The sequence below is a fragment of the Pempheris klunzingeri genome, chromosome 7 (assembly GCF_042242105.1).
Source record: "Pempheris klunzingeri isolate RE-2024b chromosome 7, fPemKlu1.hap1, whole genome shotgun sequence".
NCBI classification, from domain to species: Eukaryota; Metazoa; Chordata; class Actinopteri; order Acropomatiformes; family Pempheridae; genus Pempheris; species Pempheris klunzingeri.
In genome coordinates, this window is record NC_092018.1 from 15,619,785 (window position 1) to 15,635,293 (window position 15,509).

General features: G+C 43.0%; 2 protein-coding genes across 2 annotated transcripts; both read right to left on the reverse strand.

Moving 5' to 3' along the window:
- Nucleotides 1-5,072: 5,072 nt before the first annotated feature.
- On the reverse strand, nt 5,073-11,490 carry LOC139203620 (dynamin-1-like protein). Its single transcript, XM_070833441.1, has 17 exons — nt 11,360-11,490; nt 10,686-10,812; nt 10,357-10,498; nt 9,831-9,877; nt 9,664-9,735; nt 9,483-9,569; nt 9,145-9,307; nt 8,503-8,623; nt 8,009-8,347; nt 7,483-7,603; nt 7,196-7,351; nt 7,015-7,104; nt 6,813-6,911; nt 6,504-6,620; nt 6,306-6,415; nt 6,012-6,171; nt 5,073-5,873 (listed from the first exon to the last, which is right to left on the reverse strand). Exons 2-17 carry the CDS (start codon nt 10,785-10,787, stop codon nt 5,817-5,819), a joined length of 1,983 nt encoding a protein of 660 aa, XP_070689542.1. The 5' UTR covers nt 10,788-10,812; nt 11,360-11,490; the 3' UTR covers nt 5,073-5,816.
- Nucleotides 11,491-11,761: 271 nt separating this feature from the next.
- On the reverse strand, nt 11,762-15,239 carry ubl4a (ubiquitin like 4A). Its single transcript, XM_070833881.1, has 4 exons — nt 15,066-15,239; nt 13,749-13,854; nt 13,364-13,617; nt 11,762-12,394 (listed from the first exon to the last, which is right to left on the reverse strand). Exons 1-4 carry the CDS (start codon nt 15,111-15,113, stop codon nt 12,287-12,289), a joined length of 516 nt encoding a protein of 171 aa, XP_070689982.1. The 5' UTR covers nt 15,114-15,239; the 3' UTR covers nt 11,762-12,286.
- Nucleotides 15,240-15,509: the final 270 nt, after the last annotated feature.

The following is a 15,509-nucleotide window of genomic DNA, read 5'->3' on the forward strand; positions in this document are numbered from 1 at the left end:
TCTGCGCAACACTTCCTCTTATTAATCACGATGTCATGTTACTGCACCGACAAGGACACCAGTGCACCTTTTAATGGGAGACCAGCAGCCCAGCATCTGCCCACGCAGTCTGAACATGAACTCCCTCCTCTTTTAAAGGACAAATTCATTAATGGCGTTGGGAAAGTTTGGCTTTAAAGTGTGAAAACAGAGAAAGAAATGTGCATTCTCAACAAAATCACCTCATTATTTTCAGCCACTGTGTGCCCTCTATTTCTAAAATAACAAGGAAAACGATATGCTCCAATTTACAGACTGTTATTTGCTGGCAGTATGACTGGTCATCTGTACCCATCACAGGTTGTTATTCCAAAATTAGCACTTTTATGTCATTTTCTGTAATGTCATAATTTTCCCCTTCAAAAGTTCTTCTATCCAGGTAATGTGAAGAAATTTTACGAGATATAATTGTGCATTTCACTAAATGAAATGGAATACAGCTGCTGATTTTGATAATTAGATTATTGTAATCCTGTTACAATTCATCTCTGCCTCTCCGGCTTGTTTTGAGGCTGGTGTTCTCATCAGCAGAAGATGAGAGGCGGCGCACAGACAAGCACAGAAATGTGATGAGGGAAGTGGAAGTGGAGGTAAGGGGGGAGGGAAAAGCCTGGGGAACGACTGAAGACACACACACGCCGCAGCCCGTCACCCTTCAAACAGACGACCAGCGACTCAAAGATCTGTGAAAAGAAATTGTGATTTTCTACTGTTTAATATTCATTGCAAAAAAATCTAAATGAGCAGACCATCGGCACATCTCCATAGCTCCATTCCTCTGTCTGTTTCAACATCAAAACAGGCTGATTAGTTCTGCAGATGTTTGAGCAACTCATTAGAGACTGATATGCAGACTTAGTGCCTATTAGTCATTAAGGAAGAGCTCTGTGCTTTAATCTAAAACTATATACACACACGTATATCTATAAGAGCAGGTTACTGCAATGATGCATGGCCTCAGGGGCACATCCTTTTCTCTCCTCTTGATGAGTCTGATGTCTCTTTGTACCTAAGAACATTGTACCTCATGTACAGTAATTATGAGCGGTGTACAGCTGCAGAGCACTGTGAGCAGTGCAGAGCCTGGTATAACTAATGTGTTTACAAGCTCCCAGAATTGCTCACCCAAGATTAGGAATACACAGTCGATTTAAACCCTTTGCAGGTGTGAATTAAAAATAGTGTCTCATTTGGCATCCTGCTTTGTGTATTTACCGGAATAAAAGCTGTCTCCCATATGGGTCTGTCTACGTTTAAGCAAAGTTGTTCTTCATAGTGAGGCTGTGTGTCTTTGTCTTTAATGTAGTTTTTGACTCAAAACTGAGACAGATAAATGCACTGAGGCCTGAAATGAACACCTATTTGCAGCTTTTGAGGTATGAAATCCCATATTAATCGCTTGAAAGATGAACCTGCTCTTGTGTTACGTAAGCTGTGTGGCTGTGTATTGGATACCCTTCCCTTCCCTCACGCAAGACTCAGTTTTGAACTTTCTGTATACCCTTTTTTGCTGTTTTTTTTTAAACAACTACTGCGCAGGTGGTCTTGCTGTACCTGCCTGCTTGTTTGAGGTAAAGCAGCTGTATATGATGGACTGTGCTGTGCAGCACAGAGCTGTACTCGGGCTGCAGCTGTGGGAAAAACGGAGGATGAGCCGCGAAGCTCCGCTGAACCAGGTTTTTCCCATGTATTTTTTTCTCCTATAAAAACATGGGTAAGCTGAGTGTCAGCGTTTTTACCCTTCACTACATCTCTGTGTTGGGTAGGTGAGGTGGGAGCTGTGAGCAATCCCAGCCTGCTGTGAGCCTGAACCCATCACCTATAATCACCTCTCTCATCCCTCCTTTTGCTCGCCATCCTTCACTCTCTTACCCTTTGCCTCTCGTCAATCTTTCCGCTTTTTCTCTGTCTCTATCTTGTCTACAAAGGTGAGAGATTTGTAGCCTTCATTACTGAACAGCAGCTATAAATAACCCCATAGTCCTCAGTTTATCTCTCTCCATCTCATTCAATATGGATATCACATGCTGCCTCCTGCCCCACACACACATTCAGCCTGCTGTAAACTCAGCCAGCACACCACCTCATTTAAAGGAGTATTGATTTCACCACTAGTGCTCTATGAATATATTCCTTATGCACGAGTGCTCAGCAGCATGTTTACAGCGGACGTGCCTCCTATTCTTTACGCACTGTGAATCCAGAGTCAAGTCCAACTCTCGAGATCCATTTGTACCAAACAACGGTGTTCATTTTCTTACTGTAGATGAATTCATGCTCGTACTGACGGAAGCACAAAGCACTGTGCACGATGTGTGAAGCATCCTGGGGCTGTACCATGCAATTTCCCTCACTCTCCTCGGTAAAACGAAATAAATAAGCCCCGGCACTATGGTGGGGATAGTTTCTTTTTCTGGCAGCATGAAAACAACACATTCAAACACATTATGCACATAGAGCTATTTCTCAAAACTTATCTGCTTCAGAGTTCCTCCGATAAACAATGCTTGTTCTCCAAGCTGCTTTGCAAGGAGATAGGATGAGCTTTTATAGATTTGTTTGACTTTTTTCATTTTCTAGATAATGCCATAGTTTACTGTCCTCAGTAATGACCATTTTGAATCAACAAATCAGGTCAAACAAAAGCATCCCTATCAAAGCAGATATCTGCAACACCGAGGGGACTCTTACCTGAGGCTGATGAGACGACAATTACAGGTGGAGCGTTCAGGCCTATTGGGTCCACTTGTAATGTGCTGAACTTGTGCTCTGTAATTTCATCCCCTCCATGCTCTGGTGTAGAAAAAAAAAATATTTACTGCTTTATTGTCATAGTTAATAACTCATCAAGAGAGAGACACCAAGGGAACCCTCACAGGAGAATAACACATAAACAGCCACTTTCACCTCCACACTACAGGAATCCTCTAATCTCAGCAGTTAATAATGTGTTGTTTCTCTCTCCTTTTATGCTCCTGTATCCTTTCTCTCCCTCGAGCACCCTCCCCTCCACTCTTACCCGGTTGTCCAGGCGACAGAGTCAGTGAGAGACATTTCTTCCCAGAAGCTCCTCTCTCTCTCATGGCTTTGTTCAGCTTGCTCCGCTGACTGGCTCACCAGCGGAGGAAAGGCGATGAGGGGAATGCAGCCCGAAAGCCTCTGTAAACCACTGTCGGCAGGCAGCGGGGAGCCTGGAGGGATTTTATAAATGAATCAGACAGTGATTAGGACTGGTTGCACTCTAATTCAGCTGCTTTTACGTGACCAAAAATGATGCAGTTGTCACGTTACTGCAGCTGAGCCACCTCCCATGCTGTCAGAGTTGGTATGGTCTAGTCTAGCCTCGGTTGGTGGGGAGGTGGGGTGTGTTATAGGAGGGTGATCAGAATAACTGGCTACAGTGGGAGACAAAGTGCAGGCAATTTAAAATAATCACCTGAAGTAAGAGTTTATTAGCTTGTAGTTCATTTTCCTTTTGCACAGTGCCCTCTCAGCAAATGAATTTGAAGCCATTCAAGCTGGCTTTTCTGTTGTATAAGATACAATTTCTCTGCTGTGTGTACCACTAACACCCCGCAGGGTTGTATTGAATATACATAACAAATACATGATGGCTGATGTGACAAGTCGTATTTGCTTTGCTGTGCCAATAATGCGCTCTACAGGACTGTCATTCCTTCGCTCACTCTCATCTAACATCAGTGACCGGCTCTCCTCTCTTACTTTCACATTCAACTCCTCCATCATGTCACTGCTCAACCTCTGCTGAGGTTTAACTTGGATTTGCCTTGACATCAAAAGGTATCTGAATGGAAGCAGAGAACTCTGAAGTGAAGGTTCACACTATGTAGCTCTTTCCATGGGAGCTGCAGCAGTGTGGAGTCACACACAAAGAGAACAGCTTTGGAGTCCGGTGCTCATGTCACTGTCAGCGTCTGTGTGTGTGTGTGTGTGTGTGTGTGTTGGCACCTTTCAGGATGTCTTCATTCTGTTGGTGTGGCTGTGACTGACCCATCTGACAAAACAGATGTTTTCAGTCACTTGTGATCAATAAAGTGAAGCAGAGTGAGTCTAATCACTTCTTTCTGTGGGAGGCAAACAAACAGATCTCATGAAAACTGATCAATTGTTATAAGTGCGTGTCATCAATAACGCTCAAACACTCTGTGCTGTGTCCTTTGTTACAGTTTAATGAGACCCTCCAGGCTCAACAGACTTCATTCAGTAAACATGTAGCACAAACGTTGGCAAGCAAGAACTTGGAGGCAGTTGACGCATGATAATAATATCCATTTAAATAATACAAAATATACTTAAATCAGTCATTCATACGTACACACATGCATACAGAACACACACATGCAAACGTACACGGGGCTTTCAGAAAGACAGACTGACAGGATGTTGTGTTCACTCCCTGAAGAAGTGAAAAGAGTTTCATGGTCCCCTTAAGGCAGGTCCTCCTGAAAAAGCCTAACTTTTAGGATAACAGTAATAGCTATAGCACTTGGGGGAGGAATCTGCCCAAACAACAATCTACGTTTGGAACGGGAGGAGAAAGATTCACAATTTTAAACATCAAGCAATATTACGCTATGAAAACATTATTTGTAAATGGCTCTGGCTAATTTCAGATGGGAGTTCACACTTAAAAATGAAAAAAAAAAAAAAAAACAGTATAGGAGGTGTCCGCATACTGAGTGTCTTGTACTTGGGGCAGTATCCTCACCACTGGACAGAGACTATGTTAGTGAACTTATCTCTCCGTTTCAGTAACAGTGGAAACTAGTTGACAAATGACTTTGAGGAATGAAAGAGAAACTACGGAACATTACAGTGCTCCCATCTAGACCTAAAATCTTGGAGTACCTTTCCACTATAATATAATATCCTGACTAATCATTTATATTCTTTTCTGTTTTCTAAATGTTAAAACCTATGTACATTACATACTAAAGCTGATCCATAGTTTTTTATCACCTACAAACCAAATATAAACAGAGGAAAATGTATGTTGTCACTAGAAAGTCAGTGCAATGGTAAACAGTATAAATGAGCTGATATGTAAATTTGAGGGTGAAAAATAAAACCTGATATTGATTAACAATACAGAGCTGGAAAAACAATGTGCATCGATTCTGTAATTTCTGCAAATACCCGTGGTCTGTTTTCGAGTGTTGCATTGCAGTCAGCATTGAATGAGCTGGTCTCACTTCATTTCTATGTGATGTGGTGGTGAGTGCACCAACGACGGGGATTCAAGTTGGAAAACATCTAATCTAACATAATTTTAGCACCTGCTACAGCGGCTCAGAGGAAGCCCAGTTTTTGGAAAGTGTGAAATTGTACAGTAAGAACACATTTGGATCAAAAAAAGAGAAGAAAAAAAAAACACAGCATAAATAATCTACATTTTACAGCAACAATCTTATGACCAAACAAACATTTTGTCACAAAACATTTTGATCGCGGCTTGGTCTTTCTTACTGCAACTTTGCAATAACACTTTTGGCCTGAGTGTTTAATTAATTTCCGTCACGACACAATGTTCACAGTGAAAAGTAACAGCCCTGTGTATTGGTCAGGGCAACAGCTGACGGGAAAAAGTAAAACTGAATGTGCTATGGTCATTGGTCCATGAGAAAACAGCAGCACTGCTGCACACAGATAAATACACACACGCTCTCACACACAATCTCTCTCTGTGCTGTAAACTCACACACACGCTCATACTCTCAAAGCTGTCCTATGACGAGGGAATTGTTTGTTTCCTCTGGCTACCACAGATGGGTCTCCCGGATCTCAGAGATGATGTTATTGGCTTTCTTGAGCGCCTGGGAAAGAAAAAAAAAGTAGGAGAGGGCAGTTAAATCACTGGCCTTAAAATAGTAGATAAAAGAAAGAGAAAAGGCACTTCGCTTCTTGATGCTCAGAACTTAATTCAGAAAAGAAAAGGCATCAGCCAATTTTACCTCAAGCATTTGAGCAACCTCAGTCCGCTGCTGTGCCGTGTCCTGTGACTCAATGAGCAGCTCCTGCAGCAGTGCCTGTTTGTAAAGCTGACCCACCAGCTCACTCTGCAGATGCTCTTTCACAAAGTTCACCAGGAAGTGCATCACTGTCTTGGGCACACTGCGGACACACAGCCCCGAGACAATGTTAGAAAATCAACATCAATAACAACTGAACTCAAGAAAAGAAAGAGAAAGGGAAATGGGAGGAGAGCGTGCCCCCCCCCAGGTGCTCTGGACTTGTTCCTGCCGAACCTGTCTTGGATGCTTTTGCGGACAATGAGGAAGTAGCACTTGATGAGGCGCTGGATGACCTCACAGTCCCTCTGCTCCCTCGTACTCAGCTTGCGGGATACTGGCACAGCCTGGCAAAGGGGGGCAAAGTGAAATGTTGACAGCCTGCAATGTATTCACTAGTAAGTGTTTTGTCCTACTGCTAATCCCAACGCTCACAGTGTCAAGGAGGTTAATGGCCTGGCCTTTGCTGGGGCTGCCAAAGCCTGCAGCCGGGGCTTTCTCTTCGGCAACCTTCTCGTTCTTCCAGCGCTTCCCTCCATCGAGGCCCTCTGCCTGACAGCAAGAAATTCGAGTCGGGGGGTCAAAGCAATTTCGTCTGAGTCTGGAATTTCACTACTTACTTTGAAAGGAGCTGTAATGTTTGCATGTGAAACATAATGGTTAAGGCTCTCCAGAACACAACTTGTTTACCCTAGCAGAATAGATGATCAATGCGAGTACCTGCTGTAAGGGACAAATAACTACCTGCTGACTGTTGACAGACGCTGAGACCTGTGCTGCATCCGTGAAGTCTGGATGTTTTGTATTGATGTAGGCGAGCTCTATTGCAACTAAATTGTGCACCTAATGGAAAAAAGCAGGAAAAATACCTCAGGCAATTAAAAGGACTTGGCTGTTCGTTATTATAATTAGTATGAAAAATAATCTTAGCTGAGCTGTGGATTACCATTTCATTAGTAATCGGCAAGCGCTTCCTCAGTAATGCAGTCACTACTTCCACAATAGAATCGTGCAGTTTGGGGAATCGCAGAAGCTCCTTGCAAACAAAAAGAAAACTTTCTTGACATGCTGCTGTCACGGTTAATTCTACTCTATTTTAGGAAGTCAGTCAACATCTTGTGGCAAACCTGTGTGCTGAAGGAGGAGCAGTGCTGAATGATCCTCTGCAGCTCTTCATGCACCAGCTCTACACAGCGCAGGCTGGGCTCCTCCAGCCGCTTTATTTGTCGCTTCACCAACAACTCAAAAGACACCTCAGGCACAAAAAGCGCTGGCCGCGGACCCTGCAGGCCAAATCACACACACACACACACACAAACACACATTTACCTGTTACGGGAGAGTGGGGGAACCTGATTCGAATTTGGATTAAACAAATTACACCCGTGGAAGTCGGTGGGGGGGGGGGGCTCACCGTAGCATTGCGAATGGCAGTGAGGATATCAAGCTCAGTCAGCCCTCCCAGAGGGTCGATGGACTGCAAAGTGCGGCCAAAGGTCTCATGGAATATGTAACAGATCCGAGCACCCCCACAGCTGTAGAAGAGATGGGTTCAGCTGTGACACCAACGCTGTTGTTCAGTGCTGTGTGTCAGCAAATTAAATTCCGCCAAAATTAAATGCAGTCAACCAAAAAAGGTCAATATGTGATCCTGGGATATTTACATTAATTAATGGCCTCGTGGTGAGAGTGCTGTACAGATGAAGGTGCCAACAGAAGATGCTGATACCACTTCAATTTATAATTACATTACTCCAAGGACATACCCTCATGACATTCATTGTGAACTAATGTAAGTAAAATGCTGATTGTGCAACAACAGTACTAAATTAGATGACAAAAAATAAGAGACAATTCACTAAAACATGAAACAAAGGCTGCTGTCATTATAAAAGCATCTGCTACACATAAAGCTCCTGCCGTAAAGAGGTCACACTCACAGCTCCGAGGTCTGGATGTATCTGGCTGTTCCCTCGATAGTGTTGCAGTAATCGCTGGCAAACTTGGTGACAATCTGCAGCAGGGTGGCACTGTGGTCTTCTACTGGCTGGCCATAGCTGTTGAGCCGTGCCTGGTACTGGGCACTCAGCACGGTCACTCGGGTCTTGAGGTCTGGCAGGCAGTCCCGGATGTGGTGCATGAGCAGCCTGCTGAGAGTTTTGGCCAGATAGCACGAGCCGGCCCGGGAGGCGAGCGAGGGGTAGTGGCGCTGCAGGAAGGCCTGCTCATCCTTCATTGAGTCCTCCAGGCTCTTCTGGGTATTGATGTCATGCTGGCTCCTTGGAGGATCACCAATTAGGGAGACAAAGGGAGCGTAGTCAGATGATCAAGGTAATAAGGAGATGAACAACTTACTACCTTGCTCTATTATGAAGTTAAAGAGATTAAATGTCGAAAATAAAAGAAAAACAATGAGCAATTTATTATTTCGAACCTGTTAACCACCCCAATAATCCCAAGTCTGACTGGAATGACTCGACCCAGAAGGACCTCCAGAGCATCAGTCCCGGCATCCATCAGGTCCAGCTTGCTGACCACAAGCAATGTTCGCCGACCTGACAGACAGACAAACACAGAAACCTTTGAGCATATTTTTTAAGGACATTTAGTGGTCCTCCCACAAGCTTTTCATCTTTTATATTGAGACAGACAGGAGGAAAACAGGAAAACTGTTCTCTGGTGGGACAGGATTGAAGCAAGCAGGGGAACATTTGGACCCAGATATAGAAATCCTAACTGGCACACCATGAACGCGTACAACAGGCATTTAAAGACCATACTGCCAACCACCCAGACAATAAGAACACACAGACCATTATCATCATCATCCATTAATAAGTGCACCATGACAGCAACATCAATTTTCTAAGCAACTGTTAACTGCCAGAGTGCTATTAACAGTAATGACAGTAATGATGGTCCAATAGCCTGAAATGACTTGAGCATAATGTATTCTTCATGCACATTTAATAATTGAAAATGTATTTCTACTGTTATGTAATAAGCACCGATGGAGAGGAAAGAAAATCTAACTGAGATCAGAGGAGAAGAGGCGCCTGTGCACAAAATGTACTACCATCTGGATCAACCTCACGAGCCAATTTCAGTGCATCAGAGGTGGCCAAGTCAGAGTTGGCAGGGGACACCGCGAGGATGAGGGAGTTTGGATTGGAGATGAAGGACAAGATCATCTCTTGTACTTGAGCCTCAATGTCCTCTGGCTGGTCCCCAACAGGAACCTGAAGCAACAACAATGAGCAGCCAGCATTACAGTAAGAACAGCACAGATGGGGTGCTGCTGTGAATCTGTGTTGATTACAGATATGCAGTGCACTCAGCATTAATCATGATCAAGTGCCACTTTGTTTGTACACACGAAACAAAACCGCATCTCTGTAAAGTGGCGGAGTTTACCTTAGTAATTCCAGGCAAATCGACCAGGGTGAGATTAAGGACTTTGGGGGAGAAAATCTTCAAATATATGGGCTCAGGGCTGATTCCCTGCAGGGTGTGAAAAAAGGAAAGAAAATCATGAAAGCAGTGTAAAAAGATCAATTTAAGGCATCACAGAGTTATCATTGATGCTTTCCTTCACCTTGTTGTCACCTGAACTGCGCTCAGTCTCTGCTTCAATTTCCCGACAAATTTCCTGAAAATCTGTAAAGACCTGTCAAAAAGGTGAGAGAATGATGCATCAGCTTAACCCAGCACATGATGCAGGACAAAGGCTGCACATTATTTGAATCTTTCAGATAAATGTACCTGGTTCTTGCAGTGAAGGAATGTACCCCATTCTTCAGCTTTGACACCTGTGCAAACATAAAAGAGTGAGTGTACATACTTTCAGAGATGTCTCCAGCTTCATTTACTGATTGGGGAGAACTCATGAAAATCGGGAAAGATTACAAATGGCGTCATATCGTGTTTGACAGATGAAGATCAGAATGACCAAAATGTGAGTAAACAAAAGGAATGAAAAGACGAGACAAGCCCATGCAGATCAAATATACAGAGACCTGGGTAGCTGTTTTGGGCATTTTGTTTTACCCCATTTCCTGAAAAAGCGGTGAAGAAAAAGAGGAAGAAAGATTGCATGTTAGCAAAGAGAGACCAGGGCTCTACAGGGAGTAGCTTACAGTTCAAACTGGGAGTGAAAGTGCTAATGACATAAACTACTTCCTGCTGTCCTGCTTTAGTATGCTGCAGTTCACCATAAATTCTACCAAATCTAAAGTGTGTGTTTTCAAGGACAGTCAAAGCACAAATGAATGGAAAAGTGTGTTGGTACCATTCTCGATTTTCGTTCTCTCCTTCAGTGGGGACACATTAACAAGTTGCAGCACGAGGGGTCGTCTTGTGACTATTCCTGATCCCCGTGGCAAGAAATCCCGGCCAACCAGGCTCTCCAACACTGAGCTCTTTCCACTGCTCTGTTATTGGACACAACAAAAGTACTTTAGCAATGTTTATACCAGCACTGATACAGTCTCTATCAGTGGGCCCTGCTGATCGCACCAAAAACATGCAATTTTAGAAGCTGCAGTGAAGTTCAAGCAAGGTTTTTAGATAAAAGTTAGGTTTAAAAAGAAGCTTTTCATTGTTTTATTCCTGACTGACCTGAGATCCAACCACGACTATCTGAGGCAGCTGTATGATCTCTGCACCCACTGTGAGAAAGACCTCCTGCAGCCGGTTGATGGTGGGAATTAGAGTCTCCATCCTTCCAATAGACTGGGCACACTTACTAAATTGGCAAAGCAGAACCAGCATCAATAGACAGAAAGAAAGTACAGCAAAGTGACTAATTCTGAACAATACTGAAACTAGAGTAAATTTATACTCTCGGAGAAGAGATGAGAATGAAATTGGCAGAAACACAAAAACATAACCCTTGCTTAAATTGCTACTTATATTCACATGTATAAAATTAAAACAAGCTACTGTTAGTCCTTGGAGGACAGAAAACGTTACACTCTGACAAATGGAAAACTGGTCCTGATGAGAGGGGTGTAACGCCCAAGCATCACTTGGACCGACACTTCGCCCAAACCTCACTGGTAAGAGGGATTTCAAGTGGAAACGTGGTTATTATTTATCAGCCGCGGCACCGACCTTACGTCCAAGTTACATAGCAACAAATGATGTAGTAGCACAGGCCGAGAGGCTCGGTATCATCAGCTAATGTTAGCTGGCTAAAGCTAATTGGTAAATGAAGGAAGTAGAAACTTGCTAGCTTTGTGCTAACGCTAGCTTAGCCCTCTGTTTCAACCGATGCTCCATTACGACCTTACCAATGTTCAATAAACAATATCCCTCCTTATCCAACGTGTCTGTCTTTCATACTTCGTAGGAAAAAAATACGAGCGTTAAAAACGATGCATTTTAATCCAAAGTGTCCAAAATTAACAGCAAAGGAATTAACCGTCAGTTTCCCACATAGGCGGTACCCGCATGACTCTCCGTCAATCTGATTGGTCATAAAGTATGACTCATAGCGTCCCACTTACCTGATTGGTCGACACGGTAATGACGCACTGCTTGCTCCCGCCTCGTAGTCTCGTGTCATTTTCATATTTAACCACTTCTACTAAAATCCCATGAAAACCACTTCCTCTCCACTTATTGCATTCTTCTAGACTTAAAGTAAAATATCAGCACACAATACAAAGGCAGAAGCCTTAACATTTGTCTTCTTTATGTGTTTTAATGTCTGTATATAAACATGATATTTACAAATCATACAATAAACATCAGTTAGTTACGGAATAAAACATGTAATTACCTTCTCAGGGATGGTTAACAGAAAACACCCAGTCACCACCCAACAGACAGTACTAACAAATACCATCCAGTAGAAGTTAGTGTCCTGTGGGAGTTGTAGCAGCCAGAGATCATGTGAAACCAACAGCAAAAATGGATTCCTTTGTATTCAAATATTATGTGATCAGGTCTTGTGTCACGACTGCAACGTCAATGACAAGGACCAATTCAAATTGGCCAAGTTTTCTTATCCAAGTCCTTAGGTCGTGGATAAGAAAGCCCCATCACAGAGATAATCAACAGTCAGCGCTACTTGTGTTCGCACAGCCACTGATTAGGCACACAGCTGGGAGCCTCTGCAAGAAAACAGATACTGTATTTTTGATGTCTCACACTCTAAACACCGTATGCACCTCTCAAAAGACAGATCACAATAAGCAACTTCCAGCTATGCATTCTTAGTCCATGTATGAGGTATCCATCCCTTCTCCGTCGGGGTGAAGGAGACGTCCTGCCAAGCGCTCGATGTCGTCCAAGCTAAGCTGTCGAAGTGAACGTTCATAGTCCTTAAAGAAAAAAAAAAAAAAAGAACACAAATATTTAGACAGCCTTAAATGAGAAGGTGCGTTCTCACAGGGATCAAAACTAATGGTGCATTAACAAGTTTGTCACCAGGACATTACCATGAAACAACCAAGTTGTAAATAAAAACCAGTGGCAAATAAAATAATTTAAAATGAGTTCATTCAAAATGTGTGAGGTTTTAATAAATCCATATTAGTTCCATGTTCAGGGCCTATAAATTAATATCATAATATGTAATTAGGAGTTGTTGACATTGATAAACAGAAGAACAATCCAACATTAATATGAAAACAAATCACTACAATTAGATGAACGTTAAGTTCTTGCCGTGCTTATGAGAACAAAAAGAGCAGATTATGTCCAGGTTTCATAACTGAGACCATTTCCCATTTTTGATTATACCAGTCGTGCATGAACACTTAATTAAACAACTGAACACCACACAATGGGTTGCGGGACACAGAGGGCTTCAAACGGATAGGCTGGCTGTGTCTTCCATACTTAGCCAAAAGAAGGCCGCAATTTTTTTTTTTTTTTACCATATTTGGAGGATACTTGACCTGTTTAGATGATGATACTGACTTTGCAAAAAACAGTCCCTAAATTTAAGACAATTTATACTGACAGAACAAGAGACAAAAAAAAATAAAATCACGTCAGTTGAAAAACAGTCAAATATCCAAATTGTCAACATGCCAGAAAATATCACAGATAGCTGACATCTTTTGCCCCCCATCCCCACATATTCATTAAACATACATAGTTGGATCAAGAGCCTTTAAAATAAGCATTTGATGCTTCCCTTTCATTGTTTTGAGTCTCTGGCCTCCCCTGGTAGCAACACATTATAAGAATTCAACAATCTAATGTAAATATCCACTTTAAAATAGATAAAGATAGTTTTGAAATTTAGATTACAATGCATGGCAGCAAGCTTACATTATAAGTACCTTAATAAGCTGTTCATGGACTTTTGCAGCATCTGCTGGACTGAAGTGTCTAGCCAGGACAGTGGACACAGTCTGCCACACTCTACCCTGTGTGCTGCTACTGCTGCTGCTGCTGCTGCTGCAGCTACTGCTGCTGCTGCTGCTGCTGCTGCTGGCCGTCGTCCCTGCAGCTCCAGTCCTCTCCCCCACTGGACGGATTACCAGATTCAATTTAGCCTCTGGCCCAATGGAGTAATCACTCAGCCTGTGCTCATCTGAGGAAAGTAATAAAGCTTGCAATCATCAAAAATGTAAACATTTGATTCATGTACACCACAGATTGGTGTGTGCAGCAATTACAGATCTGCACAAAGGTTATGAAACTATTGACTGTTGGCAAATCTACCTGCCAGTGCTTTCCCTTTGTAGAGCAACCGCTGCTGGTTTGCTGGTATGTTGAGACGTTCGGACACAAGTTCCTTCACTGTGGAGACCTTTTCATCTTCAGTCACCTGGAAGATCAATAACATGGTGATGTAGTCAGTTGCAAGTGCAATCTCTTTCTATCTAATTGAGGAGTATTCAATTGAAGAAGGGTGAAGCTCACCTGATGCTCTGGTTTGGCATCAAATTAAGATAAACAAGCAATTAATGAGGAATTCCAGCGCAAGTGACAAATGCATCCATTGGTACCTTGCTAAATGGCCTCATTAGCAAATTCCTCCGATAGGAAATAAACAGCCACTGGCCCATAGTGGTAGCATCTATCTCATGAACACTGCAGACCTGGCACGTTAAGATGTGGGCAGGTACTTCTTTACTTTTACAGCAGCACTGCATATTCTCCATCACTGACGCAGAGTAAATAGAGTCTGAGTCACTTCTCTTCCGCAGAAATTTAGTCCAGTCTATGAAATGCTTCCCCATTTGACACACACACACACACACACACACAATCATCATCATCAAATGCTTTAGATTACATATGCATCAATATTGTTTCTTTATAAATGAACTGCACAGAAAACCCCAGAGCAATTCAGAGGGGAACTGGTCGCATAGAAAATAACAGTGGTCCCCACACTCACATACTGTGCTGATAAAGCCCATAAGCTCCTTTATTCAGAGGGCTGAGGGTGTTTCTACACCTATGTGGCCTCATTCAGTAACGTTATCGTTTTAAAACATGAGAGGCACAAGCTGGGGCTACGACTGACACACACAGAGCAAATAACATCACCGACTGTTGAGAGTTGGACTAGAAACACTGGTAACTTAAGTCTGTAGTCCAACCACAGCCTTTCCCTTAACATACTGCTTTAGTGAAAAGACTCACAAGTGGCTTCCCCTTCATAGAAGAACCACCAAATAAGGACCCACAGAGCTCCCACTCCACCGCTTTGTTTCTACGGCGGTAACGTAGATGAGATAACGTTACATTTAACGTTACCGTGTCTTTCTAAACGCTGTGGCTAGCATACTAGCGTTGATTCATAACTGAGCGATATGTGACTGAACAATACGCCATTTATGCTAAACTGTGTGGCGTTTAACAGGCTAATGTTTGACTCAAGCATCGTATGTGTGGGTGTTTCAGGCAGCGCAGCGTGTGACAGGACGGCGGCTAAGTAGCTAGCTAGCTAGCCTATGGAGGCTACCGCTAGCTAATTCTGATGTGAGCTAGCGTTAGCATCAGGGAGATAACACGTATCAATTAGCTTACCTGTACACTGCATTCTTTTCCTTGTAGTGGTTTCACGGTAAGGATCATTTTGGATGGTACTCAGGAGAAAAACACAACTACACAACAACACCTTCAAAGATTGGGCAACAAAATCTACCCAAGTAACGTTACTTTGCTAGCTCAAGATAGCCACAGGGCTTCCTCCCTTGTCAGCGGCCCATCTTCTTCTTCTGATGCGGGATGCTGCTGCTGTCAGGCGGCGCTGCTGCCACCTACTGGCTGGATGGGCGTATGGCTGCTGCCAGAGGAGGATAAATCAACCAAAAAAGAAAGAAAATGACAAATGATTTGACTCTTCTACTCGAGATGAGATATTAAATGGGAAGAGGAAGATGAAGGACAATGGCCGGAGTTTGGAGTTTAAAAGTGGCAAAGAACAACCTTTAAAAACATCAAATCAAATCACGTTTTTTTGTCGTGTAC